Genomic DNA, 19,740 nt, shown 5'->3' on the forward strand with positions numbered 1-19,740 from the left:
TGTAAAATTACTTAATTGAAGCTTACTTGACTGCGAATGTAGCTTCACATTAGGCCTGGCTTGACACAAGATGATAGCTGCAGCCATCCATAACAAACTTGAACACATAAAACACATCATTTAGAGACAATTAAGTACACACATAGAAATAAATCTACAAGAAATGTAACTTACATGTTCCCAAGCCTCAGCATGTTGCAGCTTATAAGCAGTACAATCAAAAATAATACAGTCAGTATTAGAGCTTGGCAATGTCCAGCACACCTTCCAACAAAAACACAAATCTAAAAGGAAGGGGACTGGACGATTAACTGATGCATCAGCAGCTGCTTTATATTCCACTTAACGACAAAGCACAGGTGAGGCTTGTTAAGGATTCTCCACACACACACACACACACACGCACGCACGCACGCACGCACACCACACACACACACACACACACACACCACACACACACACACACACACACACACACACAGGGTGAGCTGATGTATGCCTAGTTTATTAAGAACATATTGTAAAAAACATATGTATTGGAAAGGAAAAACACACATTTTTCAGTAGTGTAAAAAAAGGATTTATTGTTCAGTAAAAGTAGATTTGTATTGATATTATACATATATTACTTTTTTATATTTGAAGAAGCAACAAAATAATCCACAGTTAATAATAAATTAAACTTTTCCTTAAAATCACATGTGCTTTTGATTTTTCCTTTGAGCCTCCTTATAATGACTGTAATTTAACACTTGATTATTCTTTGTAGATATTCTCAAACCACTAAGGATGCACTAACATTTATTACAGACAGTAAAACGATAGTTACGGCTGTAACTACGGTTCTATGAGTCCCGGATGACCGCCAGAGGCGGTGCTTTAGCACTGTATATGTCCATCGCGCGCATGCGCAGCTCGAGTACCAATAACAACAAAGTCACCTGTGACCCACGTGACACCGGCTACATCAGCCGGTGTCGACAGAGGATCTGTTCCCAGAATCTTCTCGCGAGCACACAAGAATTCTGAGTGACAGGAAACTCTGGCGGTCATCCGGGACTCATAGACCGTAGTTACAGCCGTAACTATCGTTCTATTTCGTCCCTACTGACCGCCAGAGGCGGTGCTTTAGCACTGGATGACCTATACCAACCATGTCATGAAGAATCCAAGCACTTACTCACCTAGTTGGAAGCAGCGGAGCTTGGCCACAAGACCACCCCCAGGGGGTGAGGAGTGGCGACATTGACCCGGTAGAACCTGGAGAATGTGCCAGAAGACGCCCATGACGCCGCGGCGCAGATGGTCTCCAGGGGCACCCCTCTTAGGGCAGCCCACGATGTTGAGACGCCTCTTGTAGAGTGGCATCTGGCCCCTGATGGCGGGGGACGGCCACTGGCCCCATAGGCACATGTGATGGTATCCACCACCCAGTGGGACAGCCGCTGCTTCGAGAGAGCACGACCCTTCCTAGTGCCGCCATGGCAAATGAAGAGCTGCTCTGACTGTCGTATACAGGCCGTAGCATCAATATACGCCCTCAGGGCACGCACAGGGCACAGCAACTCAGGTGTGCCGTTCTCCTGTGGAATGTTAAAGCGTGCCAGCTGGATAGGCCGATTGGAGTGGGCTAGTGGAAGCACCTTGGGCAAGAACGCCACATTCGGCCAGAGGGTGACACCCGAGCCATCGGAGTTCCACCTCAGGCATGTACTGCTTACGGAGAGGGCATGAAGCTCTCCGACTCGCTTCCCTGAGGTTATGGCAAGCAGAAATGCTGCCTTCAGGGACAGCCATTTAAGCCCGACCTGGGCCAAGGGTTCGAAGGGAGGAGATGATAGTGCATCCAACACTAGGGGCAGGTCCCAAGCCGGGGCCCTTGGGGTGCTAGGGGGGGGCGCTGCCGTAGAGCCCCTCTTAGAAAGAGGGACACCAACCTGTGGCGCCCCACTGTGGCGCCATCGACTCCGACATGTCGGGCAGAGATAGCAGCCATATACACCTTCAAAGTGGAGTGAGAACGTCCACTATCCAGAAGGGACTGCAGAAACTCTAAAATGGTGGCCACGGAGCAATGTCCGGATTCTCAGCCTTACTCACACACCAGTGGGAGAAGAGCCTCCATTTGCACTCATACTGTGCCCGAGTGGATGGAGCTCTGGCATTCAGGATAGTTTCCCTGACAGATGCCGTGACACCGCTCAACAGTGGGTTGGGCCCTGCAGAGGCCAAACCCAGAGCTGAAGGCGGCGAGGGTCGGGATGCCAGATCTGACCCTTGAGCTGTGACAGGAGGCCTTCCTGTCGGGGAGACGCCACGGTGGGCTGCCGCAGAGACTGCGTAGCAGTGGGAACCAGACTCCCCGGCCAGCGGGGGCGACTAGAAGGAGCCTGTGCCCCTGGGTAAGGACCCTCTGAAGCGTCTGAAGTATCAGAGGCAACGGCGGGAAGGCATACAGGAGAGTGTCCGGCCAATCGTGCGCCAGGGCATCCTGACCCAATGGGCTGGTCACCTCCGACCAGGAGAACCAGAGGGGGCAGTGCCTCGACTCTTCCGAGGCAAAGAGGTCCACCTCGGCCCTGCCGAAGAGGCTCCAAATTATCTCCACCACCTCCGGGTGAAGCTCCACTCCCCCGGTGGAGGCTTGCGCCGTGAGAGGAAATCTGCGACCTGATTCAGGTCCCCTGGCAGAAAAACTGCCCGCAGACTGGTGAGGCGGGGGAGCGCCCAAGGCAAGAGGCTCTGCGAAACGCGGAGCAGCTGTGCGGACCTGGCGCCCCCCTGGTGGTTGATTTGGGCAACTGCGGACATGTTGTCCGAACGAACGAGCACATGCCTGCCCGCCAGTTGGGGTAAAAAGTGCATGAGTGCGAGCAACACCGCTCGAAGCTCCAGCACATTGATATGGCGTGCACCTTCCTGGGCAGACCACTGACCCTGCACAGTCCTGCCCTGCCACACCGCACCCACCCCGAGAGACACGCATCCACAGTGACAGTCTCCCGGCGGGATGGGATGGTGCCCATGGGCACACCCCTCAGGAGATAGGCCCTGTCCCTCCAGCGGGACATAGAGTGGAGGCACCGCTGAGAACCCTGACTCTCTTGTGCCTGTGCCGCTTGGCGTCCAAGTGACGGCTGTTCAGCCACATCTGCATGGGGCGCAGTGACAACAGGCCCAAGGGCACGACGGCTGAGGCAGCTGTCAGTCTGCCTAAGAGCCGGAGGAACTGTATGTAAGGCACCCTCTGCCTAGTCTGAAGATGCGAAGATGGTGGGAAATGTCGTCCACACGACGAGGTGTCAAGTAGGCCCTCATGGTGACCGAATCTAGGACCATCCCCAGATAAGTGACCTGCTGGGAAGGGTCCAGGCAACTCTTCCCGGTGTTCACTGTCAGGCCCAACCGGCAACGTGGGATGAGAGGCGCGCCGTATCCTGGGCCCCTTGGGCCCGGGACGGCGCGCAAACCAGCCAGTCGTCCAGGTATGGCAGGACCTTCATGCCCTGTGCCTGCAGGGGAGCGAGTGCTGCCGCAACAACCCTGGTGAACACCACTTGGGGAGAGGGAGAGACCAAAGGGAAGCACCCGAAACTGATAATGTCGACCCTGAAAGGCGAACCTCAAGAACCTCCGGTGATGGGATGCAATTGGCACGTGGAAGTAGGCATCCCTCAAGTCCACGGTTGTGAATCACTCCCCCTGTGTGACACACGAAGGGTGTCTGCTGTGGTAGCATATGGAAGGGTAGTACCCTCAGGAATCTGTTGATTCCTCTGAGGTCCAGAACTGGACGGAATCCGCCAACTTTCTTGCTCACAAGAAAGTACGTCGAGTAGAACCCCCCGCTCTGACGCAGGGGGTCCACTGGCTCGATTGCGCCTTTGGCCAAGAGGACGGACAACTCTTGGGCTAGCGCTAAGGCCTTCGCCGGGTCCTTGACAACTGTCATTCTGACCCGGCCGAAGGCTAGGGGCCGGCGTCGGAACTGCAACTCGTAGCCCCGGGTTAGTGTGGAAACCACCCAGGGTCGGAAATACAGGCAGCCCAGTAGCTGAGCTGCTGCTGGGAAAAACAGCCGACGACCCCCGGGACTTCAGGGCCTAGCCCCCGCCCCTGGAGCCCCTCGTGGGGCGCCGTGTAAGGCTCTGAAGCGCGAGGCCGCCTGGAAGCCACGGCGACCTGGGGCACGAAAGTCATTGGCCGGTTGAGTGGGCCGCTGGGAACTCTGCCGACCACCCCAGTAAGCCGGTGGCTGAGCGCGGCTGCTAGAGCGGCCCCTGGGCCTGCCGGGAGCGGCCGCGGGACTGCGAAGACCCGAGATCTGCTGCCTGGTCTGCCTCGCTTGGGCAGCGCGCTCCAGTGTCTCCAGGGCAGCTGACCCAAACAGCTCCCCTGGCTCGACTGGCACGCTACGTAGACTCTCCTACATGTCTCCGTCAGTGGTGACTGGGGCCAGCCAAACCTGGCGACGAGTCTGTACCAGAAAAGACATACTCATCCCAATTCCCTAGTCATTAGGGCAAAGGCCTGCAGTGATGCATCGCTGAGGCCCAGCAAAGAAGGCTCGGCCGGAGCCTGCTGCAGCGAGGCGGAGACGGCCAGCATTAGATGGGAGAGGGAGTTCCCGATACGACCCATGCGTGCCGCTGCGTCGTAGGCCCTACAGAGCAGCCCATCCGTGACCCTGCACTGAGGCTGAGGGCACCTGACCTCAGGCCTTAAAGCCTCGTCAGGAGCCAGAATCAGGGAGGCGATGGCAGGCTCAATGGGCCGGGTCCTGCATGGCAGCCAAGGTCCGGGCATCGGAACCAGTGCGGCTAAAGGCCCTGGTGTCCCTCCAGCATGCCTGGAGCTCCCTCAGGTACTCCTCTGAAGGAGGAACGGTGAGGGGGACACGGGCTGGGTTACGCCTGAAGAAGGCACTAGCCGGAGCCAAGTTGGGCCTGCGGAACCGGAATCTGCAGGTGCGCCAAGGCTGTACGAATGATGGCCGCCATGGAGCCGTCCTCCCCGTCCTGCAGAGACCCCTGAGCAGAGGAGAGGGAAAACTCCTCGAGCGGGACCTCGTCCTCCGTCTCTTCATTGAAGAGGTTAGCCGAAGCCAGCTAGCGACAAGGCATCCTCGTACAGAGGTGCGGCAACCGAGGAGGGGCGGCAACCGAAGGAGGGGCAGCAACCGAAGGAGGGGCAGGCGGCCCGCTAGCAAGCCCCTATACCGGGCCCCGGCTGAAGGGCCACGAGGAGCGACTTCATCGTGTCCATGTCGGTAGCTAGCTGATCCACTTTAGAGGACAGCCTGTTTCCTAGTCCTCTTATTGGGGGGTGCACCCATGGCCATCGCTCCCTCAAGTCGCCAGGGACGGTCGAACTGATCTGGGGGAGGATGTGACCAAGAGAGGTGTCCGTTGGCTGCCTGCCAGACGTTCCACCTCAGTGATTCTAGCCACCCTGAGTGCCCGGGCATGCAGCTACAGTTCATGCAGGCCCCTACTGTGAGAGCTTCCCTTAGATGCTCGAGGCCGAGGCAAGAGGGGCAACGGTCGTGGCCGTCCTCGGGCTCGAGAGAAGCCATACAGGTGCTACATGAATGAGCCATTCTGTAGGTAGCCAGATGCAGAGAAGCCGGGAGCGGGTGCGGGAACACAGCCTTCACCAGCTACCTGCCCTTCACTGGCTGAGCCGAGGCGAGTGCCAGATGCAGCGTAACCGGGAGCGGGTGCGGGAACGCAGCCTTCACCAGCTACCTGCTTAAACCAAAACACAAGGCAGTTAGCGTCTACCAGGAGCGGGGGCGAGAACACTGCCTTCACTGGTTAATTTACAGACGAATGCCTGATGCAGCGTAACCGGGAGCGGGTGCGGGAACACAGCCTTCACCAGCTACCTGCTAACAGAAAACCACAAGGCAGTTTAGCGTCTACCAGGAGCGGGGGCGAGAACACTGCCTTCACTGGTTAATTTACAGACAAATGCCAGATGCAGCGTAACCGGGAGCGGGTGCGGGAACACAGCCTTCACCAGCTACCTGCTTAACAGAAAACACCAGGCAGTTTAGCGTCTACCAGGAGCGGGGGCGAGAACACTGCCTTCACTGGTTAATTTTCAGACGAATGCCAGACGCAGCGTAACCGGGAGCGGGTGCGGGAGCACAGCCTTCACCAGCTACCTGCTTAACGGAAAAAACCAGGCCGTTTAGCGCCTACCAGGAGCGGGGGCGCAAACACTGCCTTCACTGGTTAAACTGAAGACGAACGCCAGATGCAGCGTAACCGGGAGCGGGTGTGGGAACACAGACTTCACCAGCTACTTGTTTAACAGGATAAACACGGCAACTTTAGCGTTAAATCAAAGGCGAATGCCAGCTGTAGCTAAAGAAAAAAGAACGGCACGGGAAACTCCGGTGCTCAACCCGGCGTCAGCCGAGTGGCTGCAGCCGCTACTGCTAACTAGCCAGTACAGCTCAATGCCAATGAAGTTTAGCTCAATGCTATGAAGTTTAGCTCAATGCTAATGAAGTTTAGCTCAATGCTAATGAGGTTTAGCTCAATGCTAATGACGTTTGGCTCAGCGCCGCGGCCAAAAGAGTACAAAAGCACAGCAATACTCCTGGGAGAGGGAGCGAAAACACCTCCGTCACCAAAAGACTCAGCAAACAGACAGAAATCAGGACAACTAGGCTGGGAGAGGGAGTAGAAACACTGCCGTCGCCAACCAAGCCGACACCAACCTGTCCGAACGAAGTCTCTGCGCAGCCAGCCGCAGCTCCTGGAGGATGGGTAATCCCGCGGCCCGACTGGATGAGTCGCGAAGCTACACGCAGCCAGCTGTTTGCAGAGAATCCTTAACAAATGTTCCGAACGAACGAACGCTGTAGACTACAAAAAATGTAGCCAAGGTACTCTCGCGCAGCGAGAAGATGAAAAGGAACAGATCCTCTGTCGACACCGGCTGATGTAGCCGGTGTCACGTGGGTCACAGGTGACTTTGTTGTTATTGGTACTCGAGCTGCGCATGCGCGCGATGGACATATCCAGTGCTAAAGCACCGCCTCTGGCGGTCAGTAGGGACGAAATAGAACCCGAGCTTATTGTTTCACCCGGGTCGATTTTGCTCTGTCCAATTATGCAATGATATATGTTCATTTATGAGGCCATAACAATATGTTCCAACTGGAAGAGTGTTGAGTCAGTGCAGAAGAAGGAATAATCAATGCTCTGCTTAACAAAAACCATATCAAAATGTCCCTGTGGGATTTCTACTTGGTTTCATAGGTTCAAACTGAATGTTTTTGCAGCAATAGTTTTATTTTCATTGTTTCTGTTCCTTGTGTAGGTTATTTTTTATGTGGTTTGTGTTTATTTTAAGGTTCATCTTCATTCTGATATTTTTAATCAAAACGATAGCTGTATATTATTGTAAATAATTTGACAAAACTTGACAGATTGTTTCTTCAAGCCAACAGATTTCAGGATTTATAAAAAGGTATATTCTATAGTTTATGGAGTTGTCAGTATCCCCTGTATATCTTATGCTGCTGGTCCAGGGGCCTGTACTACGAAGCTGGTTCAACCTAACTTGGATATGTTTGAGTTAGCCGGTTGGCCTAATCCAGTGGTTCTCAAACTTTTGCTGTCATTCCCCACTTTGAATAGGTGGGTATTTCAAGCCCCACCTGTTCCTCATCGCTCCAATAAAATGGTAGGCCAAGCTTAAAATTGTCAAATGTATCGTTCTATAACAGGGGTCTCCAACCTTTTTTAGGATGAGGGCTACTTTAAAAAAATAAAACAACTCGTGAGCTACTTTTACTCCTCTTTTTTGTTTTTTGCAGTGTATATATTTAGCACATTTTAACATTATTATATGCTACCAGTAGTAGTAACCATGCCGCTTTCGTCAAAAAAGTGACAGGTGATCACACCTCTCCCTACTTATGCAAATGAGCTAAATCCCGCCCCCTATTGCGAGATCCTTTGATTGGCTACAATCATGTTAATGAGCTAAGTCCCGCCTCCCATTGTTCGAGATCCTTTTGATATGTGTTATCACAGATAGGTGTGAAATACCCCCCTGTGTAGTGCCTTTGTTGTTTAGTTATTTGATGTATTGATTAAGATAGTCTCTTTGAAGTTATGTTATCTGGCCCCTGCCCCCTCACACCCCTTTTGTAGTCTAGTCCTTTGATGTGTGTTATAACAGGTAGGTGTGAAAAGCCCCCTGTGTAGTGCCTTTTGTTGTCTAATTCTTTGATGTGTTGATTAAGGCAGACTCTTTGAAGTTATGTTGTCTGGCTCCTGTCCCCTCAGAGCCCTTTGTTGTCTAATCTAATTAGCCTTTGATGTTTGCCCTTTGATGTGAGGTGTTATAACAGGCAGGTGTGATTTCACACTGGTGAAAGCCTTTGATGTTAATCTAGGTGTCTCTTTTGAAGTTATGCGTGAGACTGTCTACCCGCCCCCTCCCAGCCTCCCCCTTTTCTCCACCCCTTCCTTTTGGCTATGACGCCAGCAGATAGTGGGGGTTTTCAAAAAAGAAAAATGGCAAGCGCCAGTCAAGAAGCGCCAGTCAAGAAATGAATGCAGCAGCAGTGCGGGGTTCAGACTCCTACAGCCGAAAAATCTGTGCACAAACTTATCTCGTGCCCTCTTTTGGACATGTGCGCGTTCATGTTTGTTGGAGGAGGGGCTCTGTGAGGAAAGACTCTCACTCAAACTGGTTTCTCCAAAAATGACCTACCGCCTACCCTTAAGAACAATTAACACACACACACACACACACACACACACACACACACACACACACACACACACACACACACACACACACACACACACGCGCACGTTTGGAGTTGGCCTTTGGTGTGAGGATTCGAGATAAGCATGGGATGTTAATCTATATGTTGATTAAGACACTCTCTGTGAGGGGCGAAGGAAGAGGGACGGGGGAGGAAAATTCAGAGGATGAAGAAGCAGAAAACATAACTTGTTGACAGCACGTCCGTGAAAGACAGCACGTCCGTGAAAGAAAGATGACACTGTGTTTATGCATGACATGCAAAATATCTTGAAGCCCTATACATTTTTATAGTATATTGTGTTGAAAATATCGCAAAAAGTCGTAATATTGTATACTGTATTAGTTGCATGTTGTATTTTGCTAGAAATCACTATGTAGTTTTTCAAAACATATAATGGAAAAAGGAGAGAAAGACAACAAAAAAAAAAATATCACAGTATGTTGTGTTTAAAATAACATGAAAGAAATCAAAGTAACGCCTATAAAAAACATATATTTAGAAAAGTAATGTTAGTCATGTCAAGTTATCAAGACTGCTGTGTTTCATCGAAACAGTGTTAAAATCACAAACTTGCCTTTTAGAGAGACATAAAGAAAACAAATTCCTTACACATTAATGAATATTTTACCCGTTTAAAAAGGTTTGCATCCATTAAAGTGTAACTAAAAGTATCTTAGTAACACAATAAAAGAGAATAAAGCATTGATGTCAACAAAACTGGATTGCTCCAATGAAATAATAAATAAATAATTTCAAAAAAAGTGCTTTTAAAGAAAATGTAGTCAGATAAAGTATTTTATTTTCAGAAATGTTTTAAGATTTTGCATACATAAAAAGTGTATCTTACAGTTCCTTTGTGAGAGAATTACACACAAATCTGCAGAGTGTCACTACAAAGTTTTACACAGTGACTGACATTCTGTATGGGGGGTTCACACCTGAGCTGCTGCAGGGGGAGGGCGTTGAAAAGGCGGTGAGTATGTTTGGCTCTCGGGGGGATGGTGTGTTAAGAGTCAGATTCTTAACGAAATCTTTACACATAAATCTGCCGAGTGTCTGTAAAAAGTCTTAAAATCAAAAAACTTGCCTTTTAGAGTCAGAATCCTAACGAAATCTCCTCAAACAGAGTACTTTATGTTAGTGGTCCACTTTTATACACAAAAGTGTATCTTTTCAGTAACTTTCTCAGAGAATTTAAGCATAAATCTGTCAAATGTTCAAAACAGCCTTCTTTTCACTGAAATAGCCTCAAAATCACAAACTGACATTAAGAGTCAGATGCTTGACGAAGTCTACTAAAACAAAGTACTTCATTATCTACTTTTCAGCTTTTATACACAAAAGTGTATCTTTCAGTATCTTTTTGAGAGAATTAAGCATAAATCTGTCAAATGTTCAAAACTGCCTTGTTTCACTGAATTAGCCTCAAAATCACAAACTGCCATTAAGAGTCTGATGCTTTACGAAATCTAATAAAACAGAGTACTTTCTACAGATGACTCCTCCCACTCAATGCAATAAGTCCCACCCCACTCAGCAAATCATATAAAACTAAGGACCCCACTAAGACGACCGTTGAAAACTAGCCATGGATCTGAGAAAAACCAAGTCTCTCCCCGCGAGTTGCAGCCTGGAGCAAACGCCTGGAGGACCCCCATCCTCTACAACAATCTGGACACCCGATCTCGACAGCGCTATGGCTGACATTGATATGGCTGACATTGATATGGCTGACACTGATATGTATCAACCTCCATCTACTCCATCCGAGTCTCCAGGGGAATCAACAACTTGGTGTTCATTCGGTTCAATACGACCATTCGGGACGCTCTACAACCAAGGCCTCATACGTCACATATGGTGACATAAGATATTTGCAGTAAAAAGCAAAGAAAACGCAGACAGCATGCGACATGTAATGCATCTTTGTGTCAAAAACAGAGCATACAATGAGAGCACGTGATACACTTTAAATGTTTCGTTTACAATACTATTACTATATATGAAAGCAAACAAAATAAAACACATTTTCATGTTGTAACGGTTGTTTAATTGAAAACACAACATTCACAACACATTTTCATAAAAAAACACATTACATTTTACCACGTTAATGTCGTAGTGCATACAAGGTAATAGACTTAACTATTTGCACTGCTGCTTCTCTCCGCGTTTCATTGACAGTGATCGGTTGATCGTTCAATTCACACTGCCCAAGTACTCCAGGACAGACTGCGCATGCTCACAACATATGACCTCTCAACCCAATGCTTACACAACTATGAGGCGTTGCCTGGTTACAGGGGTGGTTCAATTTACCCACTAGCTCAATTTACCCCCTTCTCCAATACTAGATAATACTCTCTCACTCCTAAAACATCTAAATCTACTTCCAGCTTGGATAATTGTTCATAAAATACACCCAGTGTTTGTTCTATACGCTCCTTGAAATCCTAAAACCACAGTTTTCTAGAACGGATTACAAATCGCCTGAAAATGGTACAAACAAGTGGAAACGTGTGACGAAGGTGTTGTGCTGGGCTATATCATGCAATCGAAAGTGAAATTTAAGCTCGCTCCATTGCGGAGATATTCCCGCGAGATTCACTACCCCCCCCCCCCCCAGTTGACAGGGGTCGCCAGTCACTAGCACTGTTCTTCTGGGGGTCGCGGGCTGAAAAGTTTGGGAACCCCTGCACTAACAGCTTCTTATACCATCACTTCATTTACCTGCCAGAAACGATAGACTATGATGTAGATCCTGCTTTACATATTCTAGCATAAATGTTAAATGTCTCAATATCTCTATCTGCAGCTTTTCTTATGACATTTTTCTACAGGCCAACAACAGTTTCAAAAAAACTATTTCCCTCAAAGAGAAAACCAAACATACCCTGTTGTCGCAAAATTAAAAGGTCAGAAGGAAATATCCATGTAAACTCAGTGTGCTCCTCTGTGATGCTAGTTCAGATACTTGGCATCTCCTCTCATGTTTGGGCTCAGGCTCTGAGCTGAGGAGACCCTCAGGATGGAGTGAAGGTGTGCGTGCAATATACCGGCAGGCCAGATCTAATAGTCATTAAAAATTATCCTGCGGGCCAAAATTAAATCCACCAAGGGCCTGATTTGGCCCCCGGGCCTTGAATTTGACACATGTGACTTAGGTAATGACTAACAGAAAATAACAGGTTCTTTGCAAAGAAGGTAAGAGAAAATAAATATGTTATGTAAAAGCGATGAGTCAAAAATATTGTTGCAAATAATTGACCTACACCCTAATAATTAGCCCATTGCGCAATATATGTCAAGAAAAAGCCTAAAAATAACACCAATACCTTATGAATAGATATCATGCTGTGTTAGCCCCTTTAAACCCACTGCAGCGCCCTCTACAGGTCAGGCTGAATGCTTATATATAGAGCCTGTAATCAGTGAAGTGATCACAGCTGCTGAGGAGACAGTCAGGACGCTAGTTTGTAGTGATGGCGAGATGAAGCCTTATGAAGCTTTGAAGCTTTCCAGACAATTGGTTCGCAAAAGGGTTCATCTCATCATGGGCTTCATTTGAACACAAACCCCCCTGTTGGTCAAAGTGTGTAAAACAGGCAGATTAGACATCTCAACAGTGTGCTCTATCTCATACCGAGTTCCCAATGAGTAAAGCCTTAGAATAACTCTAAACAACGAACATTAAATTATATTTTCATGTTAACAATATTGTATTTATTACAGTTTAATGATTGTGATTGCAATGTTTAGCAGCCTCCTTAGTCTTTTCAAAGAGGGATTTTAATTCCTTAATAATATTCATAAACTTAACCATGTTGTAACCTGAGAAAGGCTAAACCATATCAAAGAATATATTTATTAACTACATTATCTCATTTAGCTGTAGCTTTTATAAACAACAAAAAATACGTATAGTTCAGTCGTTGAACCACGGACCCTGCGGTCATGAGTCAACTGCTTTCCAGCTGAGCCACAGCACACATGCTGAATCTCATTGAAAACACTGTAAGATATGTATTCCTGTATTTATTGATGTTTTTATTCCTACATTTATGAATGCTTGTATCTGGTAATACTTATGACATGTTCCGACCTCTATAAGTGAGGGTCTGAGCTCTCTTGATTCCATCGTGTCACCGGGCCCGGGTACAAGAGGGGTAATATGGTTCTTATTATACATCCATGGGTATTATGAGCGTTGTGAGTGGTTCAACGGTTCAACCGATCTGAATCGCTTCCTGAAGCAGTCACGTGGTGTCGACAGGCATCGAGGCTTCGTTTGTCATCGGTGACATCACTGGCCCAAAACGATACAAGCCTCGGTACATGCTTCACAAAAAGCTTCGGGGATTACTCGACACACGCTCCAAAGCCTCGGCGCAATACGTAACATCACTACTAGTTTGTTAGTTTGTTGAAACTGTGTTGCACTATGTGGCTTCTGGTCTTCATCTGCATGCTTTCAGGTAAGAATGTAAGCATTCAAAAGTACACATTTTGCCTAATAATAATAATAATAATGATTATTCACTCTTTCTTTTCATGCAGTCGTTGGTGGTGTCCCTATAAATGCAACACAGAAGGATACCAGTCATGCAACAGGTTGGTGTTCAATTGATTATTGTTTTTTTAAAGCATTTGATCAAATATAGAAATTATTAATGAGGAATTCCTTGTTTTTGTAAACAATGTTACTGCGATGTCAGATGTGCAAAAACAAGGTAAACTGTAATTTTATACAAACTGAACATTCTGTTTATATCTCTATTTGTTTTAAACTATATTTCACTTAATATTTAATGTACAGGTAGTGTCATTCCCTTAAATGGCACCCATAATATGACTCATCCTGCAACAGGTACGTTTATCAGATATTGAATGTCGTGTTTTAAAATGATTTGATTTAACCCTCAGATTTCTCTAGGTGTGTTGGTGTTAATGCTAGAGCCACAGCGATCCAGTTCAGAAACTCTAGAAGGTAAACTTTGAATACATGTGTAAAATAAATATAGTCTTTCATAGATGCAATGAACAGTGACTCGTTTTATCACGTCGTAGGGCTTGAAGATGACGTGATTGTCCAAGAGGGAGACATTTTGATTCCGGTAAGAAGGACAACTTTTATTTCCCACATTTCTTTAGGATGCAATGACATTCCTGGCCAACAGTTTTTATTATTGCAAAACAAAGAATAAAGACTCCTGGGGCCTATACTACGAAGCTGGTTCAACCTAACCTGGATATGTTTGAGTTAGCCGGTTGGCCTAATCCAAAACATACACGCTGTCGCTAAACTGTTCTACGACGCGGGTTATCAAGTGGATCGCTCAAGCCAGCCGTTTCCTATCCAGTTAAGTGCGCGTTCACATGAAAGGGGTGGTATCTGGAGCATTCGACCAATCACAAACATGGAGAAGCGTACTGACAGCGCAGCGTCATACTTCCTGAATGAAAAGTGAACTTTAATACTAGTCAAATATGAAGAAGTTAAACTTTAAACATCCATGACTTAAACACTTTATCCAGGATAAAAGCCACATAGCTGCACCTGCAAGGTGAATACAGCTGGCAAAAGAAAAAGTGTTTGAATGCGTACATTAACAGGTTTATGATATCACTGCCCCGTCTAAAACACGATCTGACTTTAATTACATTTGTCTCGAGTGTTTTGTCAACTTAATGTGTTGCTTAAAATAATACTTCTGCATACAGTATGTGACACTGTGAGTGTTGCACGGCCAGATACGGCTCAGCTGACTCAGATAAGGAGATATATCATCATCATCATCATCTTTATTTAAAGAGACTCTTGGTCCATTATTACAAAACATACAACACTCAAATACAAACTAAAAAAAGGCAGCCATACCAATGTTTCCACAGAGGTGACTGGTATCGTACAGCACTGAGACACGGATTTGAAAGCAGCATAATGACAGAGTTATGAGAAACATTCAATCGACAGATGAATTTGTACATCAGACCTCTCAAAAGAGCATGGAACGTGTTGACTCGTGCATTACAGAACATTTCACTTGCACTGCACCACCTTGGTTTTCTAAGCAGTATACGCAAACAGTCATTATATGCAACCTGGAGCTTCCGGAGGCTCGCCTTCTTATACTTGACCCACAAGGGGGCAGTATAGAGAGGAGTGCAATACGCTCTAAAGAGGTTCACCTTAACCTTATCTGAACACCAAGAGAATTTTCTAGCCAGCGCTCTTCTTAGCATTGTATTTAACGTCAAATTTGACTCCGTAATCAGAACAAACATTTAGCAACTGTTGAAAACCAGCACTGCTAGGAGAAACAATTGCCAGATCATCGGCATACATAAGATGGTTTACAATCACATTACCAATCACACACCCTGTTTTACAGACACTTAAATCATCCGATAGATCATTCATATAGATATTAAAAATATATGATACATTATGAAGTGATATGCAGCGGACTCTACTTAATGTACTCTGATCCGGTTACTTATGTTGTGGCCGATATTTAAGTAAGCTTTCTTAACGCTAATGCTATAATAGTCAGATTGCTCTGAAGATGGGAGGTGATATTCTATTAATGTTCACGTTCACACAGTCGGTGATTTTTGCCGGCCGTCTTTCCTGCGACGGCAGTTTTTCTGTATTTCCTTTCTCCTGTAATATGACTTGATCGCTTTAAACTCCGCACACTGAGCTCTGATTGGTCAGCAGGCGGTGCTTTCACTGAGTTGAGCTCTTAGCCTGCAACCTAACCTGGTCCCGACCAGGTTAGCCGCTAAGCATAAGTTACCATGGAGATCTAGCCTGCTAAAAAGAGAACCAGCTTCGTAGGACCGGAAAGCCGGAGTTTTCCCTGAATTTAGCCGGCTAAGCGAAAATCCTGCTTCGTAGTATACCCCCCTGAGCACCAAGGGGCGAGCCGGCACACTAAGGGAAAGCATTGAAGGGGAAATTAATAAAACAAATGCATTAAACTACAAATATTTAAACTAATAACAATTCTACCTTTGCCACCACTACTCCCCTCCCCCAGTGGCGTTTTCTCCTGGAGGCCAAGGGAAGCCAGGCTTCCCCTGTTTTTTCAGATTGTAGTTATATAATTATAATAAATAAATAAAAACACTTCGTTTAGTTTCGGTAATTCTTTGTTGTGTGTTGCTCCTGGTCCATCTCGCCCCCATTCTCATTGAGTATTTTACAAATAGTGAAACAGCGCCCCTGTAGATGTTATGGTGAAACAGTAGATTGCACTCTCTGTTGCGAGAGGAGGCCAGCCAAAATTGGCTTCCCTTGGTGAAAAAAAATGAAGGGATTGACCAATCAGATGAGGCTCACATCATGCCCCTGCCAACCTGTGATTGGTCAGGGCCATGCCAAGGGAAGCCAGAGGCGGCTGGCTTCCCTTGCCTCACAATCCAATCAAATCGCATCAACTTAGTGTTGCAGTGACGAGTCCTAAAACCCGGAAGTAAGATGCGCTCGGTTTCCCTCGACAAAAAAGCAATGAGATTTCTCCATAGGATTTTGGAAAATAGCTCGAAATAAGGTCAGTGGAAAACGAACCTGTTAGATAAATGCACGTTTTGTTCAGTCGGATAATATCCACATGTCTACCCTACTTTTATAATTTTCGAATCATAAATCTAATCGATAGAAGATAGATAGCGGCACTGCATCACTCTCACCGCAGTTAGAAAGTAGCAAGCAACTGAAGCAAGTGCAATTATGGAGGGTGGAGATTTGGAGTATTTAATCAAAAATAATTGTACTAAACTTCCGCTACAGCAGCAACAACAAATACAATCTGATGACAGGCCAATGCCCAAACTGGAGCTGTGTACAGCGAGGAAAAAAGGAGCGAATCGGACGTAAAACGTTAAAGGTCTCCTGATTTAGTTTGTGAATGAATGCTTATTAGAGTTTCGGCTGGAGAGTGCGTGCGGACCTGTCGGTTAGATAACAGGCGTGTGTAAGTCCTGCATCTGTATGATACAAATGTGTGTAAAATGATACCGGGTGCTGTAATCACTCACCTGGTTACGTTATTACATTGACCACCCCACCCCCGACCCAAAAGAAAGGACGTATTATTGGCTTCCCCTAATTTCTTTCCCACGCCACGCTACTGCCCTCCCGACTACTTCTTAGAATTATTACAAATAATAATAATGCTTTTTTTAAGTCAGGCAGACCTTAAAGGTGGGGTAAGTAATTCACTTCAGAAACACTTGTTATATTCCATGGAATGCTCTTAACATCCCGATAGAAATGAATACATTAAATGCTTTGACAATAAATACATTAAAAAATGTCATCTGTGGAAGCCGTGGCGCTGTAAAAAGCACGACCAATCATCTGAGCCGGCCTGGCTAAAATAACTTGATGGCCTGCCTGCCTGTCAGCCTTCCGTTTGTGCACAAACTCATCTCGTGCCCTCATTGGTCATGTGTGTGTTGGAGGAGGGGCTCTGTAAGGAAGACTGAAGGAAGAGGCAGATTGTTTCCGGCTGTGTATTTTACCCATGGATGTATAAGACTAAAGACTTTACCTACAACCCCACCTTTTAAGTTGTAAAATGAAGTCTTCAGAATTCTGCAATTGTTGATGGAAATTGGGCTCAAAACTGGTAAATTAAGACGATGAACAACCATATTTATAAATCCATGGAAGTGTTGAAAGTGTGGCGATAAAACCGAACTGTTGTTGCTGTTTATATTTTCAGGAGGACAGGAATGCCGTGCAGAACCTGTGGTCGGACGCCGTCATGCCGTACACCATCAGTCAGGAACTCGGTGGGTGGATTCTTTATTAACCCGCTCTAATGTTTGACTCATTAGCAACAAGTGATTAGCAACTGTTATGTTTTCATTCCAACAGCTGATCGAGCGTTTGACATCCACGCTGCCTTCAAGATGATCTCAGACGTCACCTGCATTCGCTTCACGCCTCACACCACAGAGCTGAACTACATCGAGTTCCGTAATGGCAAAGGGTGAGAGATGTTACTATTCAACCCAAAATTATTATTATTTCTCTCTTGTCTTGAGGTATTTTGATTTGTGTCTTCACTCATAACTATCTAGTTTTAACATAACACTTGTGAACACCTTAAATATATTTTTTTCTTTTCACATAAGGCAGCAAATGAAGGCAAACTCTTTTGTTTTTTAAGTATTAGAAGTTAAAATACAAGTGTTGCTCTCGTATAAATAGCCTCGACTGAAGGTTATTTATTTGTATCTATTTCAGGGAGTTTCTCCAGTGGATATAGTTCCAATGATAACTGGGAAGATAGATTTTCTTGGGGTAAAAATTGTGCAAATAACTCACAGAAATAAGGTCCCATGGAGGTCCCCCGGAAAGGGAGGGACTTCGCCTCTCTATACTGCAGCAACACATGGATACATTTGGTTTAAAAAGTTTCTTTCCGCTTGGCTTTATGTTACCAGAAGTAGGAGAGTAAATGCCTTTTCTTGTCTCTGCAGCTGTTCGTCCTACGTTGGATGTGTAGGAGGAGCCCAGGCGCTGTACTCCGCACCCTCGTGCTCTGTGGGTAATGTTTGCCATGAGATCATCCATGTTCTGTGTCTGCACCACGAACACAACCGCAGGGACCGCGACCAGTACATCTCTGTGGAGTGGAGCAACATCATGCCAGGTGAACACCTCGCTGGGAGACATTATCCTGTATTAAGAAAACACAATGAATAGTTTTTCCATTTCGCATATTTTAAACTGCATATGTATTTTTGGGGCAATTCGATGTAGAAGTACATTGTAAGGTTTTAATGTTTTCTTTTAGATGATACAAATCCTTAAAGGCACAGAAATAAAACATAAAATGGTGCTGTAGCTTAGGATGATTAGAACAAACCAACTCCATGTTCTGCAGAAATCAAGGTGTAATGAATAATTCCTGATTTTAAAAAGGGAAACGAAGCAACTTCGAGGTGAAACAAGGAGACACTCAGAACCTGCCGTATGACCTCAACTCCATCATGCACTACGGGGAGTAAGTCTGAACCCATCCTCGTGTATTTCTTCCCCTGCATAACATTTAAAAAGAAAAACGAATAATAATAATACCAATACAGGATGAATGAATTCTAACTTGGGAAGAACTGTATGTTATAATCCTACACAACTATTTAGTAAATGATCTTTTGTTTCAGGTCTTACTTCAGTCAAGATGGCAGTCCGACGGTGTTGTCGAAGACTAGCGGGGTGCAGATAGGTCAAAGGACACACCTCAGTGAGCTGGATGTACTGAGGCTGAACTCACTCTACCACTGTGGTAACGACTAACCAACTGCGCTACTGTCGAAATATATTACAGACGCATGCATAATCCAAATTGAAGTACAGTTTTCAGTTCATGCAAAGTATTCAAACTTTATTCAGACATGAGGAGGGACGCACTGAGCCACGCTGATGTTAACTGACATTAACCATGAGATTAATAAAGTTTTTGAAAATCCTACCCCGCTTGCTCTTTCCTTGTATTGAAAATGTATACCTACAAGCCTATACCTAGAATTCTCTGAGTTTGTATCAACTTTGGTACCTAAAACGGATAAAGTAATTATCGTAGGTGACTTTAATATGCATGTTGACGATGATAAAAATAGCCTTACTGTTGCATTTAACTCTATATTAGATTCTGCTTTAGGCTGGTTTAGGTCCTATCTATCTGAACGCTCTCAGTTTGTACGTGTTAACGATGAATCTTCCACGCAAACCAAAGTTAGCCATGGAGTGCCACAGGGCTCAGTGCTCGGACCTATTTTGTTCACATTATATATGCTTCCGTTAGGCAATATTATAAGGAATCATTCTGTACACTTTCATTGTTATGCGGATGATACTCAACTATATTTATCAATCAAGCCTGATGAAATTAATCATCTAAATAAAATTCAAGACTGCCTTA

The 19,740-nt window shown here is 45.9% G+C and overlaps 1 protein-coding gene and 1 pseudogene across 1 annotated transcript; one reads left to right on the plus strand and one right to left on the minus strand.

The window, feature by feature from the left end:
- The window catches only part of LOC117460045 (uncharacterized), a 6,934-nt pseudogene extending 6,645 nt beyond the window's left edge, over window positions 1–289 (minus strand).
- Window positions 290–13,836: 13,547 nt separating this feature from the next.
- Window positions 13,837–19,290, plus strand: LOC139435277 (hatching enzyme 1.2-like). The gene is made up of 6 exons (XM_071205718.1): window positions 13,837–13,914; window positions 17,533–17,602; window positions 17,688–17,802; window positions 18,296–18,468; window positions 18,741–18,822; window positions 18,983–19,290. Exons 1-6 carry the CDS (start codon window positions 13,837–13,839, stop codon window positions 19,113–19,115), a joined length of 651 nt encoding a protein of 216 aa, XP_071061819.1. The 3' UTR covers window positions 19,116–19,290.
- The last annotated feature ends 450 nt before the right edge of the window (window positions 19,291–19,740 follow it).

Source organism: Pseudochaenichthys georgianus, chromosome 15 (assembly GCF_902827115.2).
Source record: "Pseudochaenichthys georgianus chromosome 15, fPseGeo1.2, whole genome shotgun sequence".
Classification (NCBI taxonomy): Eukaryota; Metazoa; Chordata; class Actinopteri; order Perciformes; family Channichthyidae; genus Pseudochaenichthys; species Pseudochaenichthys georgianus.

Excerpts from the sequence above, each read along its gene's own strand:
- LOC139435277 (XM_071205718.1), top strand. The coding sequence starts at position 13,837 with ATGAACAGTGACTCGTTTTATCACGTCGTAGGGCTTGAAGATGACGTG. Across the intron at positions 13,915-17,532 it reads AGGGAGACATTTTGATTCCG|GAGGACAGGAATGCCGTGCA; the intron begins GTAAGAAGGACA and ends TTATATTTTCAG. Across the intron at positions 17,603-17,687 it reads CACCATCAGTCAGGAACTCG|CTGATCGAGCGTTTGACATC; the intron begins GTGGGTGGATTC and ends TCATTCCAACAG.